Source organism: Manis javanica, chromosome 8, assembly GCF_040802235.1.
Source record: "Manis javanica isolate MJ-LG chromosome 8, MJ_LKY, whole genome shotgun sequence".
Taxonomy (NCBI): domain Eukaryota; kingdom Metazoa; phylum Chordata; class Mammalia; order Pholidota; family Manidae; genus Manis; species Manis javanica.
Window position 1 is genome coordinate 100,694,029 of NC_133163.1, and position 15,551 is coordinate 100,709,579.

Consider the following 15,551-nt stretch of genomic DNA (forward strand, 5'->3'; position numbering starts at 1 on the left):
CACAGGAATTTAGGAAAAATAAGCTAATATTCAATATTCTTCCTTATAGCAAACTCCTGTGATGTAATTCCATTACGAGATAAAGAGTTCATTTTGGTTCATTTTCTAATTGTTATTCAAAACAGTTAACTGAAGACAGTGTTTGACATCCTCTCACACATTCAAAGACATCTGAGTAACTATCATTTGTAAGATACTGTATCAGGTACCATGGTGGATGAAGAAAAATGAGGATAGGCTCTTACTGCCTTTACTCCTATAGAGACCAGCTTTGCAAACTCAGAAGTCTAATATCAGGTCAAGAACACATTTACAATGTCTAATATTTAATCCTTGAAATGCTCAGTGAAAAACCACAAAAATCAGAAATTATGTATTGGATTTTCACTTTGAGTTACCTACTAAAATCAGGTCTACAGCCTTAATAAAAACAAACCAGACTGAAAAGAGTTAAAGAAAATCTGCAACAGTGAACTCCAAAAAGCACTTCAATCTTTTCCACCAGATCAGATTACTAGAAATCACATTCCTTGTCAGTGGGAACTAAGATGGAAAAAAAGATGAGAAATTCCCAAAGCCCAAAAAAAGGGGGCTTGAAGACATTATTACCTGCACCTTTAAAATGCTGAAACTTTTGTGTGAGGAATGGATATAGTTTGCTGGCAGACATGACTGGTGTTTATGAAGTGATACAAGTGTTAAAACAGAATGGAAATTAAAAAAAAAAAGTTTAGTTATATCGTATACCTATATCCACTGTGTAATACATGTATCATATGCTACAACTATCTGCTGACTTATGAAAATGGCTTTGTTGAGAATTCTTTGCTTTCATTACGGGATCTCTGATGGAATGACTTACAGAAACGTTTTTTGAACCAAATAATTTGACACAAGCTAAAAGAGCTTTACCCAGTATTTTTAAAAAAAGTCTTAATATAATAATTTTATTATAATCTATAATCCTAGCTCTATACTTGATTAAAAATTTTTTTTAATTTTGGTATCATTACTCTACACTTACATGAGGAACATTATGTTTACTAGACTCCCCTCATCACCAAGTTCCCCCCACATTCCCCATTGCAGTCACTGTCCATCAGCGTAGTAAGATGTTGTAGAATCACTACTTATCTTCTCTGTGTTGTACAGCCCTCCCCGTACCCCCACACACATTATACATGCTAATCATAATGCCCCCTTTCTTTTTTCCCCCCTCTTATCCCTCCCTTCCCACCTGTCCTCCCCAGTCCTTTTCCCTTTGGTAACTGTTAGTCCATTCTTGTAGTTCTATACTTTTTAAGGTTACTTTTGCTCAGTGAAGTTAATGAGTCAAGTGGCTCATTATTAAGGCACAGAAAGGTGATAGTAAAATGGTTTGAAAGGTAGCTTAACCTGACGCAGTTAACTACATTTGTTACCTACTTGCAATTTTAGCTGCTCAATAGGACACATGTTTGTTTTAAACCATAGCAAATATCAGAAGTACAGAGTTTTACAGTGATTTCACAGATGGTAGAGGCTAAAGATGGATTAAGAACGAATGGGGAAAAAAGTAGTGATTATAACATCACTATAAATTATAAATATGTGAGAGTGACAAAGGATAAAGAAATGACATAAAGTTATAAAGCAAGATTCACAATGGAGAAGGTGGGAGAATTAAGCAATAATTAATAAAATATTCATGAGATAGGAATAAGGACCAGGCAGAAGAACTGGGCAAATATGATGGACTACCACTCACCCAACACCTCTTCCTCATTCTGGCAATGGCACTGCCATTTCACTGAGGAGCTAGTAGCAGAGCGGGGAACAGAAGACCTAGAAGCTGCCAGCTACTATGATTGTACTCTCATGGAAAAAGCCACTCTGAGACAATGAACAAATGGACAGAAGCAGAAAAGGAGGGCAGGTGCTCCTATGGTGAATTTCTCCTGAGGCCAGCCCCATTCTGGCCTCTACACACAGGTTGGATAGATAGGACCTTTTTGGTATAGGCAGGTTAGGTTGAGTTCTGTCAGTTCCAAGTAAGGGGATGGAATGCTAGCAGTACTCCTCACAGGATGGATTAGGAAAGAAGCACAGAGGGCTACATGACTTGCCCAGGGTTACAAGGTTGCAGAGCTACACTTTAGGTCTTCAGATTTCTGGTGTGGTGCTCTTTCTTAGTCTCAAATTAGGGCTACAGAAATCAAAGTAGTAAATGACCCATTTTCATTCTTTTTGCTGTCTATATATTGTCTATAGCAAACATTTATTCTTTTATAATATGAAAAGTTACTTTAAAAAGGGCCAGAAGAAAATTTATAGACATTCTCATGTTTATACCAGTTAGGAAGGAAGATATTTTTTATTTAGCAGAATGACTCTATTAAAAGGTCAATTTCAAGGACAATTTTCTTAAGAGAATTAGAGCCCACTCAATGGTAAACATCTACAAAATCAATAACCTAAGAGCAATGTTTAAGATTCTCATCTTTTAGCATGTTTCTCATGGATTGAAAAAATATCATACCTTTGTGATGAATGGTGTTAGGAAAACAAAAAATACATCATAGAGGAGCAGAAGACCTAGAAGTATCACACATGACTGTTGAAAAAAGAAACAAAGTTAAAAGTCAAACTTTCTATATCTAAATTAAGAGATTATATTATTTTGCAAGTACAAATAAACACGAACATATATTTGAACATTATTTTTTAAGGCATTTAATGGTTATTACTATGTGTAGTTTAATTCTACATTATCATATCGAAACTTTTACCTTCTTTATCCCATTCTTTTTAAGGAAAAAAAAAGATCACCGAATTGAAGAAATAAATATTTTTCTGATATTTAGTCCTGTTAGGAATTGATGAATTTGGCATATTATATGAATGATTAAAAATATTTTAGCTAACAAATTAGTGTTCTCTAGAGCTGGGGATTCGACTAGTTCTGACTGCAAAAGGGCAAACGGAATTTTTGAAAAGATGAGAAATGTTCTACAACTGATTGAGGTGGTGATTATAAAGTTATACATTTTAAAAATTCCAATGAACTATACACTTAAAATGGGCGTATTTTATGTAAATTATATCTTAATCAAATTGTTTTTAAAAGAAAAAATTATTTTACCTAGCAAAGTAGTGAACTTTACCTTAAAGTTGGGTAACTTCAGTGTTTTAATTAAATTCAGACAGAAAGCAATCCCCAAGACATCCTGTAAAATCCAAGCCCACCTAAAACCAAAATAAGTTACTCTATTATTTAGAGTTATTGGTAGATGGAACTTTTCAAATGAAAATATCACTAAAGTAATACTGTTCAACTGCTATCATATGACCATTCTATTATTAAGCAGCAATTATAATGATAAAAAAACCTCTCATATTCTTCATACTTAGTAATTTATTATCCTAGTAGAATAATGAATACTATTACACTAAGAAAAAGTTGAAAGGCTCCTCAGAAGGATCTGTATCAAAGGGAATATTTATCTTTAATCTTTGTACACACACACACACACACACACACACAGTCTCTTCTTAGAAAGGAAGCTCATAACAAAGGATATTGGTGTTAATATATGTCCAGATAGCTAAATCATAAAAGAAATGAGAGCTATATAACCTATTGTATAAGACACTGATATGCATAATTATCAATTGATTATCACACTTGAAGCTTCCTAAAATCATATGAACCTTGCTGTCAAATTTTAGGCCATTAAATCCTTTTGGGCTTTAATAATTTTATTAATAAACCATTAAATAATATTAAATATATATTTTTCTGGTTAGTGTTCCTGCAAATGGACAGACACCTCTATATTTTCTCTATCTCCTTCTTTCTTACTTGAAGGGCAGCATACTCTAGATACTCTTTTGCAGTTTGCTTTATTCAGTTAAAATATATATCCTGGAAAACACTGCATATCAATTCCTAGAGATCCTCTTTATACTTTACTACTACATTGTACTTCATTGTGTGGCTATGCCATAATGACGCCAATTTCGTGGTTTTGATGCCTATTTCAGCTTCGATGGTTAAATCATATTCATATTTCCTTCTCTACATGACCTTAAACCCATCAACATAAGATTTGCTTATTTAAGAATTTATTTAGCTTGTTTCAAGACTAAAGTTTGGGATAAAAACAAAAACAAACAAACCCATAATAATCACAATGAATAATTATCAAGGTGAGATATAAAATAATCCTTCTTTAATCTAATCCAAAATATGAGCACTCATACCTATCTTCATTCCGATATACGGCCCAAACAACAGCTATTGCTATGCATAGTCCAGAGAGAAAAATACGCCTCACTTCAATGCTTTTGCCACGACACACAATCCTAAAATCAGATTGAAATAGGTCAGTTCACCCTGTAGATGAAAGGCAATGTTCACTTAATGTAAGCAATGACAAATGTTAACCACAGTCACAAGAAAGCTATTATAATATGTTTAAAGTCTTGATGTTAAATACAACAAATGTTATGGAATAAAATTTTTATCAGTTTAACAGAACTTTCTGTGGTGAAATAAATGTATGTCTGTGCTGTCCAATATAGTAACCACGAGCCACATGTGGTTATTTAGCACCTGAAATGTGGCTAATGAGAATGAATTTTTTATTTTATTTAAGTAATTTAAATTTAAATAGTTACATGCAAATTAGACTGCACAGGTTTAAAAGAACACTTCTACTTTTCCTTCTAACTACAAAGCATTGTTTGAATCACAAAAGCCAACATTATAGGATTTCTCATGAAAGATACATACGTGCATTGTCCACAAGGTATCTTATGAATTAGTGCAGCGAGACAGTTGTACAGGCTCATTGCTGATGCAATGCAGAAAATTGTTATCATAACATAAACTAGAAAAAAACAAGACACTGCATTATATGAGAACAGAAGGAAATGTGATAAAAAATATTTATACAAGCAATATTAATTCTTTACCTTTCTTATTGGATCATGACACTTTCAATACAGTGAGCATACTATAATATGAATTGGTTACTAAGCTGCAAATAATTAGATCTTGAGTTTTATTTAAGAGTGTGTATTTTCTGTGTTGTTTTAGTTCCATTAACATTGGTTAGATTGTTAAGGGCTGAAGCTGGATCTCTATTTTCTATGGTTCAATGATTCAAACTGACATGTTTGTAAATGTCTATGAAGTGAGCTGCAGACATTTGCAGAATTTAATTTAAATGTAAGGAATGGGAGAATTAATAAACCATTATAAATGCTTTTTAAAATGCAGCTTAAGGATGAGAACTGACACCTACCTTAAACATTTAACCATGTTATCTACATTTTCCTATGGTGGTATTACCTCTATTTTGACCGCTGGTAAAACAAAATCCATTTAATCCATGTTAGGGTATGATAATAAGGTAGTCAAAATTTACAAATGCTTTTTTATACTAGTTATACTTACTTGAGAATTATTTAAAATTAAAAGTATTTGATCTTTTTACTGTTGTAAAATAAAAGTATTTGTTTTTTGAGCTTTCACAAAATTTCACAATGGAAATACAGTATTACCTGAATTTTTCATATTCATTAAATTTTCAAATTCTATATAACTATAGAAAATTGTTAACTATTCCATAAGTAAGACTGGAGACAGTAAATCAGGAATAGCCACTTTTTAACTGGCGATCTTGGACAAATTACTTTTTTAGTCTCTTCTTATTTGTTATTTTTATTATTGGCTATATGTGGTAACATGAGTGGTAAGACAGACAGTCAAAGACTGCCAAGTTGAGTTTGGTAAGTCATCTATCAAAAGTCTCCAACCCAAGTTTTAAAATGCCAGTGGACTCCTGCTCTTGAGGCCTTAACAGAGGTTTCGGTGTCTCATTCAATGTTATATTTAAGAAAAATGACTAGGCATGAGAAAGAATTTGGTTACTAGACCTATCTTTAGTTTCTTTCTTGATCATGGCTTAACGTAAAATGGTAAGGGGAACCTTAGTAATTTGGTACATTTAATATATTGAGAAATGCCAGCAATTTTAGCTATAAGGAGCAATTCAGGGGCACATTAAATCTTGCATTATCATACAGACATTGTGATGTCATACAGACTTTAATACAGAATCATAATTAAATCTTATGTCCTAGGATAACCATGAAGTATAAAGATTTTCATCCTATATCAATAATTACATTTATAAACAGGTCAACTTTTTAAATAGGAAGAGTTTAAGGAAATTTCTTACCAAAAATTAAAATATGCTTTAGAGTACAGTAGAGGAATCTCTTGTTTCTATCAAAGACCACTAATACATCTACTGAGGGTCAGACACAAACTACTGAAGGCTGAGAAAAATTGGTTGCACAATGACAACATAATACAAATATTTTAGCATCCACTCTCCCAGTGAGATTGAAATATGAGTCATGGTTAAAAGAATTATTTTCTCTGATTGGAAATATATGTCATAGATCTAGTTTTTAAATTGTTGCCACAGGAAGGAGAAATTGAAAAGTAAGCTGAAACTAGCCTAAGGATCTCAATTTTCTAATCCAGAAAATTATGCTAATGTTCTCCAAATATTCACTGAAGCCTATGGTGGTTTTTACAAAGGGTTTTTTGCTAGTTCTCATTAAGCACTCTCTCTCTTTTCTATGGTCTCCCTTCTCTTTGTGCTACACATTGGCCACAAACGGCAAATTTTCATCCTATAAACGACTACGACTGTCCAGGGGATGGGTGAACTACTGCAGATGCTATCTTTACTCTTAAAGGGAAAGTGTCAGTTACTCTCTAGACCACAAGCAAGGACCTGTGTTTCTTTAGGTAGTATGATCCTGTTACCCAAAGTGAAACAAACTTTGAGCGATACAATCTTTCGATTTGTACACTAACAAAAAGACAAACTACACTTTTGGGGTAAGCAGAAACAATAAATCAGTAATTTGAATAATTTTCTATTTCATGTAACTAAATATAGCCACCAAGAAATCCTAAGTCTGCTGCTTAGATACTGGGCTATCATGCTTTATCTGCAGAGAGGGGAACTTCAGGACCACAGCAATTCTTCAAGTCATCCATGAAGAAGTATTCTTATTTCAAACTATAGTAAATTTTTAATTGGTGTATTTTTTACTCTAGAGTAATGGTGATCTAATACTTCTGACAGAGAAGTTAGTGTCACTTTTTAACTATTCACTTATATTTTTCCAGGTAGAATGCCTTAAAAGAAAAGGTACACCTGGCACAGCAAATGAAAAGACTGTGCTAAAAATAGCAGATAAAAAAGATGACTTCTTACCCAACCACTTGTAGAAGAAATAAAGTAAGACCATCATAACACAGCAGATGACCACAAATATTACAACTGTTAGAGGACTGAAAGTTAAATATTCTTCCTTCTTTCTCCTCATTTCTCTATCTTCGGCATTTGTCACTGCCTTCATGTTTTCCCTGCAAAAACATACAGGAACTTCAGCAAATCTCTGCCAAGTACACTTATTTTAAAAATCTGTCTCTAACACCAACTTAAATTTGTGCCTAACTACAAAGTAATGTACTTTTAAAAAGAAAAAGTTAATCCAGAAAGTAAAAACTCCCTATAATTCTACCCTCCAGAGATGATGTTATAAACCATTAACTTGTGAAAGAGCATTTTTTCTGGAGGCAGAACTGTTGAAAGAGATGACATTTTATGTAAGCAAATTAATGTTTGTGGATGCTCATATTATCTAATTAGGAAACCATATTGATGCAGTAAGTTTCAAATGATAAGCAATTCTTTTTACACACTTAATATTACCAACTTACAGTAAAGTAGTACTTCTATAACTAGCTTCTCTTAAATGTAAACACTAAATTCTTCTATCAGCCAACTCAGTATTTATTATATGCCTGTTCTATGCTCAACAATGTTATTATGAAGGATTCAAAAGATGTTCAAAACGTAGCTTTGCCCTACCTTGATTTAAGATAGCAAAATTTTGTTTCTAATTCTCCCAACAACCCTGGCTAGGCCACACAGCTAATAAAAGAGAGAGAGAAAATGAAAAGGAAAGAGTCACAAGTGTCCTTTGTTGAACAGTCTGTTCTGTCATATCATTGCTTCCTCCCAGTAATACGTAATCCACTACATACTTTTCTAGCTCCCTTCAACTCTGGTCTACTAAACTCTGTTCCCTTTGCATACACCCTGATCCCTCCATCAGATCAGGGCTCAATACAAACTTTAGGTTAAAAAACAGTTTATTTCTATTAAACTATACATTAGCCAAACTGCTTATTTAACCAACATGCCACTTACTAGAAAACTGTTGACTGGGATGGCCACTATATTAAGCATCTGTTGATGCTAGGGTGGCTGCCTGGGGAAAGAGCAGGGAGAGAGACACACCAGCACCTCCCCAAAATTGTACAGCCGGATGATAACAGAAGTTTCAATGAAAGTGGTAACTTACTGGGAAAAAGGTACCAACCTTTGGTAGCTATCATTGTAAACAATATATTTAAGGACATTTTTATCAGAGTAAAGATATAAGCCATAATAATGAAAGACATATATTCACATTTAGCATACTAAAAAGCACCAGGCAATTTCTTGAAGGGAAAACATATACTAGATTTATATCAGGTTAAAATACAATTTGTCTTTTAAAAAAATTGTACTCTTATATCAGCTCAAGAGCCACATGCAGTGGGAAACTAAGCTTCCTTCCATGCTATCTTGAGCTTATGAAGCCCAAGGACTGGTGATCTCATTACAGTAAGACTAACTCTCTACTTAAAAGTCTTTTTATGGAACCAAGGTATCTTTCCCTTTTGTGTAAGGTACATCTTTCATTTGGCAGGGTAATTTTGGGTTATGAAGTTCTATTCTGGCAAAGTTTTCCTTCCCTAACTAGCCTTATTCTCTTTCCATTTCTTTTTCAATCTAACTCTCTTTACTTACTAAATGCAAGTCCTTTTGCTTTTTAAAACATTAAGATATAACTTATATACATTATATTAATTTCAGGTATATAACATGATTTGATATTTGTAATGTTGCAAAATGATCACCCAAATAAGAACAGTTAACAACCATCACAATTTACACCTTTTTCTTTTGATGAGAACTTTTAACATCTATTTTCTTGGTAACTTTCAAATGTACAAATATTGAAATAACTTTCAAATATAGTGGTAATATAGTATTTCCACTATAGCCACCAAGCTGTACATTACACCCCCATGACTTATTTATTTTATAACTGGAAATTTGTATCTTTTGACCACTTTCACCCATTTTGTCACTCCCTACCCCTCACCTTCCTGTCCCTGGTAACCATCAATCTGTTCTCTGCATTGATGAGCCTGTTTTTTTTTTTTTCCTTAGACTCCACATATCAGTGAGATTATATGGTATTTGTCTTTCCCTGACTAATTTCACTTAGCACAATGCCTTCAAAGTCCATCCATGTTGTTGCAAACGATCATTAAGTTCTTAATAATTCTACTTTCTATGGAACTTTTTTCTTTCTATTATTGATTCACATTCTCTTTATACTGTCAGCTCCCTCCTACACACACACACTTAGTTCTAACTTTATTTTACTCTTGGAATCATTCACTTCAATTTCAAAATCCATAATCCTGCAGGTAAAGGACATCTCTCCCAATCTGGCTGTTGGAAGCAATACATTCTTTGTTTTTGCCTATCAGCATTTCTTTATGAATAAAAAAGCTTTATGACTCCTCTCGCACCTCCAATTTTCTTGAGGAGCAGCCTGCCCTGAATGTACATGAGACTTTCTTTGCTAAATCTGACTGTGGTCCATGGGTCGCAAAATCACTTGGGAACTTGTTAAAAATGCAGAATCTTGGCCTCCATCCCAACTCTAGTATGCACATTACAGTTTGAGAAGCACTATTTGCAGAGAAGAAATAATTTACATACTAATGGGAGTATAGTGAGAATCTATATTAAATGGGAAAGCATTTTCAATGAATCAGTAGCTTTTGGTAATTATTTGCATAAACTTTCACCAAATAATCTAAAAGTGATCTTGGAGATCTTCTTACATACTATGCTTTCTAAAAATTAATAATAAAGAAAAAAACAATGCTTATTCACATGAATTTTAAATTCATGTGATAACTAACATCAAATCATGTTATATACCTGAAATTAATATAATGTGTTATCAGTTATATCTTAATGTTTTAAAAAGCAAAAGGACTTGCATTTAGTAATTTAAAGCTCAATACTCAAGGAACCTATACTTGTTAAACCCTAAGATTCTTCTTCTCTTGATCTAAGTCAACCAAATTTTAGTATTTTAAATAATCACAAACAAGCTTAGCTTCATTTAGTTGCAAATAAGCCCTTTTTAATGGAACTTATAGATCAATTCAAAGGTGAATAAATGGTCCTTGATACATGAAATAATATGCTCTGGGCACATTTTAAAATTAAAAGTTACAAGTATGAAATGATCCTCCTATATTGCCTTCTTCAATCTGAAGCCAAAGGTACAAAACTGTAAGAAGATTCAGTTTAGGTTATCATATGGGTAAACCTCAATTTTATGTACATTTGGAATTTCTATATTAAATTAAAACACAGACATTCTTAATATCCTTAGAATTCCTAAAGCATTAAATAGAATGATGAGGTCACACTCTAATAACTGAACTCAGGAAGACCCAAAAACACCCCTCACCTTCTCATGCTTATTTTCTTAATAAATAGGCACATTAGGACACTAAATATCTTCACCTTTTCTAGGAGACATAACTAAGTCTTTTAATTAACAGGACTGTTTGCTGGAATTTCAATGATTTCCTGCTAGGAGAAGAGTCAGAGGAACCCATGACTCTCTTCTTCCTAGTGAAAAGTTAAATGCCCTATGTGAGGGCAAACTGTAAACTGACTTTATCTGCACTATATATTCTGAGAATAGGTAGAATTTTAAATATTTTTACATGATGAAAATGATTATCAAACAATTTCTTAGCCATTTATCACAAAAACACTGAAGTTTAATTAAACTTACAATTCAATTAGTCCACTCCAGTATCCTCCTAATGCCACCGTGAACACAGCAATTACAAAAATAACCACCATAGTATAGTCAAAGTTAGGCCATGATGGACTATACATTTTCACAGTAATGTTATCTCCGAGTGTCTGAAAGAAGAAATTAGATAAAACATCAAAATTTGTTTTCTTTCTATTACAGTGTATAGCAGCAATATTCCAATTTAATCTGGAATGGACACTATACATCAGTCAAGAATACTAGAACTGTTTTTGACAATATGATATATTCTCTTGTCAAAATAATGAGGCTATGCTTTGTCTTATTAAATCTTTACAATGTAGTGTTCTACACATTCACATATTATTCTAGGATTTAAAATTAAGACAAATTTTGACAGAGAGATTTTTTTTAAGAAGTCAAATAAATATACCCTTTCTGAAGGCAGGGCTCTGAGACACCTTGTGTTAGATGGGAGGTGAATACTTGTCAATAAAGACTTGAGAGGCCTTTTAACTTCTTGGTAGCAAATAGAGCATATGTAATAACTTAAATATCAGTGGTTAAAAGTAAAGAGCTGTACTATTTATAAATCTTGTCTAATATGTTATTACTAGTTTACCTGCTTCATATCCTTAAAGTCTTTGCGGTTTATAAATGTAATCAGTATTTTCACATCATGAAATTCAGATTTGTTCCCTGAGGGAGGAAACTAAAACAAACAAACAAAAAAACACATATTATGAAAACTATGGGAAACTACTAGCATATATACAGAATAAAATACAAATTATTCCATTACATATATATGTTTAAAGTTATAAACAGTTTCATGTCTTCTCTCAATATTATAGTAATAATTCTTAAACTGAAATTCCTTTAGCATAAACTTAAACTGATTATATATTCATGTGCATGCATATATATATATATGTGCATGTATACCACACACACACACACACACACATGTGTGTATTTGTTCCTAATGAAATCTTGTCTACTTTAGGAATAGGAAAGTAACTATGAAATTTCCCTACTAATGTCTATCATAACCAGAATGTTTATCTAAAAAGAATCCTATCATCAGATTATTCAAAATTCAGATCCTAAAAAACATACAAAGAAGATAGTTCAATTCCCATGAAATCTGTTACCATGAGCTCAAAAGTTAACATAGTTTTATAACTTACGAGGACACTGTTATTGGCAACCAACAATGCTTCAGCACCTCCTGTTTGTGCAATTCTGGCTTTTTCAAGAAAATGGCAGTTTCCCCACTGTACCACAACTGCCTTGTTCTTTATTCCACTAGGAGGAATATCAGAAAGGTTGCACAGTGGCGTGGCAGTCAGATTCATCAAACTAATGGAAGTCTGAAAAGAAGAAATATCTTTAACATGATAAATGTCATATTTCACAATAAATGTTTTCAGTAACAAAGTACTGATACTGGTTTAATACAAGGTTCTTTCAAAATACAAATACTTTATGACAATCAGGGTTTGAGATAAATATTTTTAAAAACTCTGTTTTTCCCACAGAGAGAAATTTAAGCAAAAGCAATAATTATTATTTATTATTCATCATATATTATACCTAGTTCATACACTGAAATGTAACAACCATTTATTCTCACCTCTCAGTATGTTTATGTCTACAAATAAATAGTAACTGATTTACTTACTGCATTTTCTAGGGTATGTGGAAGAGCTGTCCAGTGAGGATTATACAGTATGCAGTAGTCCTTAGATGGTAAAGGGGTGCCATTTCCAGACGCATGCAGGATTGCTTCCTGAGCAGCTGTCTAGGACACCAACAATAATGTTCACACTGGCAATAATTTGGCTTGCCAACAATTAAGGTATTAATAAAGCTATTAAATACAGGTGTGACTCTATTTCCTTAAGAGGGCATGACTTCTAATGGATTTATTTCCTCTTGTTTGAGGAAATACTGAAACTATACACATTTGTCCAGACACATTCTTTAAAGATGACCAGACTTTCTTATGAGGATTCAATTATGGCCCTTGTTAAAAGGGCCTTAACCCAGGGAGGATTCTTGCTATGATGCGGTAACTTCAATACTCTTTTTGCAGCCTGAAATTTTCTTTACCAATCTCTTAGGAGATGATGTTCCATAAAAGAAAATGCTCTTAAAATCTCTCAACTGTGTTACTTTACATTTTCTACAAGTAACTAGGGTAAAGAAAGGGTACGTTATTATTCCTAAATGCTATCTTCAGAAGAGAATCAGAGAAATTGGAATTTTCAAGTTTTCAAGATGCTGCAACTGCCTATTCAAAAAGACCAATCCAGAATTTAAAGTAAGGAAAAAGAGTTAGAAAATATTTTTTCCTTTTGCCTCATTTCCCACTACCTGGAAAGAAAAGAGAGGTAAAAAGTGATTAAAAGAATAACATTCTAAGACAATCAGAATACAACTCCACATCACAATTCAACTTTAAACTTGGATCAATTCAAACCCTTCCTCTCTCCTTTAAGCAAACCTTTCCCAAAAACATAAGGGAGAAAAGATTGCTTAGCAAAAAAGACAGTTGTATACAAACAAAAAGCAAATAATCCAATTAAAAAATGGGCAGAGGAGCTGAATAGACAGTTCTCTAAAGAAGAAATTCAGATGGCCAACAGGCACATGAAAAGATGCTCCACATCGCTAATCATCAGAGAAATGCAAATTAAAAAACAATGAGATATCACCTCACACCAGTAAGGATCGCCATCATCGAAAAGACAAACAACAAATGTTGGTGAGGTTGTGGAGAAAGGGGAACCCTCCTACACTGCTGGTGGGAATGTAAATTAGTTCAACCATTGTGGAAAGCAGTATGGAGGTTCCTCAGAATGCTCAAAATAGAAATACCTTTTGACCCAGGAATTCCACTTCTAGGAATTTACCCTAAGAATGCAGCACTCCAGTTTGAAAAAGACAGATGCACCCCTATGTTTATCACTGCACTATTTACAACAGCCAAGATATGGAAGCAACCTAAGTGTCCATCAGTAGATGAATGGATAAAGAAGATGTGGTACATATACACAATGGAATATTACTCGGCCATAAGAAGGAAACAAATTCTACCATTTGCAACAACATGGATGGAGCTAGAGGGTATTATGCTCAGTGAATTAAGCCAGGCAGAGAAAGACAAGTACCAAATGATTTCACTCATACGTGGAGTATAGGAACAAAGGAAAAACTAAAGGAACAAAACAGCAGCAGAAGCACAGAGCCCAAGAATGGACTAACAGTTACCAAAGGGAAAAGGACTGGGGAGGACGGGTGGGAAGGGAGGGATAAGGGTGGGAAAAAAAGGGGGCATTACGATTAACATGTATAGTGTGTGGGGGGGGAGGGCTGTGCAACACAGAGAAGACAAGTAGTGATTTTACAGCATCTTACTATGCTGATGGACAGTGACTGTGAAAGGGTATGTGGGGGGGACTTGGTGAAGGGGGGAGCCTATTAAACATAATTTTCTTCATGTAATTGTAGATTAATGATAGCAAAATAAAAAAAATTAAATTAAATAAAAAAAAAAGAGACAGTTGTATAAAGCTTCTACCACTAAAGGATGCACTAGGTCAAGCCACATGAAATTGCTGATACTTGACCATTTTTCAGCTATAAAATTGGTAATTTCATACAAGCCAATCTAAATTTCTAGAGTAGAGAAACACTCTAATCTGTGCTCTCCTCCCTAAAACATCCCTTTAATATTTGCCATTAGAAAGCTTTCTGGTATATTCCAAGCTTCATTAGCTTATGGATCTAAGCAGGTGTAGGAAATTCATAAAACATGCCATCAAATTACACAGAAAAGATAATGACTTTTGGAAAACAGAAATGTTGTTTTCATTCAGCTATATATTTGGTGGCCCCGAATAGATTCTGTCAGCAGTGATAAACCAATATGGTAAATTCTTACTATATATACCAAACTATTTTTAGGTTATAAACAAACTATACAAACTAAACAAGTATATTCAGGTTATTTTCACATATTTATCTGATTTTTATATCACTGTTCTTTACTAAGGAGGGCTCTGAGACTCAGAGAAGTTACTAACATAACTTTCCTAAAGCCATACTGTAGAATCATCTACAATTTTAACTACAGGGGATAATCCCGCAGATAATCATGGGGGCTGATTATGTTCAGGTGAAACATTTTGTAAAAGAATACTCCTTATATGAATTGGGTACTTACTGCATTCAACAGAAGAGCACATTATGTCAGGACGCCTAACCATTAGTCATGCTGGGTTCAATTATTTTGTTTAAGTAGTAGTAACATTTCTCTAGTGTAAAGTTACCTATTTTTTCCCTTAGTGATTGGCAAGTGTCTTGCCAATGGGTTTCAGCCCCAGACAAGTTCACTATGGATTCAATGAGACCAAAGAAATGACAGTGGAATGTTCTTGGGGTGAAAGGGTTATACCCTACTTTATTCCCATGGTGGCAGGTCAGTCACTAGAATCCTGTCCACTCAGAGCGAGTCTGCATGCAGCAAGCCGGGCTCTGCCTCT

At 33.6% G+C, this 15,551-nt stretch overlaps 1 protein-coding gene across 4 annotated transcripts in view; it reads right to left on the bottom strand.

Moving 5' to 3' along the window:
* The window catches only part of SPPL2A (signal peptide peptidase like 2A), a 45,563-nt gene that overhangs the window by 13,671 nt on the left and 16,341 nt on the right, over positions 1-15,551 (bottom strand). For all 4 annotated transcript variants that reach the window (XM_037020951.2, XM_037020952.2, XM_073211844.1 and 1 more), the window contains 9 exons: positions 12,686-12,805; positions 12,192-12,374; positions 11,624-11,713; positions 11,017-11,150; positions 7,284-7,435; positions 4,775-4,871; positions 4,243-4,344; positions 3,144-3,225; positions 2,519-2,593 (listed from right to left, as the gene is read on the bottom strand). In XM_037020951.2, the coding sequence (XP_036876846.1) occupies positions 2,519-2,593; positions 3,144-3,225; positions 4,243-4,344; positions 4,775-4,871; positions 7,284-7,435; positions 11,017-11,150; positions 11,624-11,713; positions 12,192-12,374; positions 12,686-12,805 (1,035 nt within the window). The remainder of the gene's footprint in view (positions 1-2,518; positions 2,594-3,143; positions 3,226-4,242; positions 4,345-4,774; positions 4,872-7,283; positions 7,436-11,016; positions 11,151-11,623; positions 11,714-12,191; positions 12,375-12,685; positions 12,806-15,551) is intronic.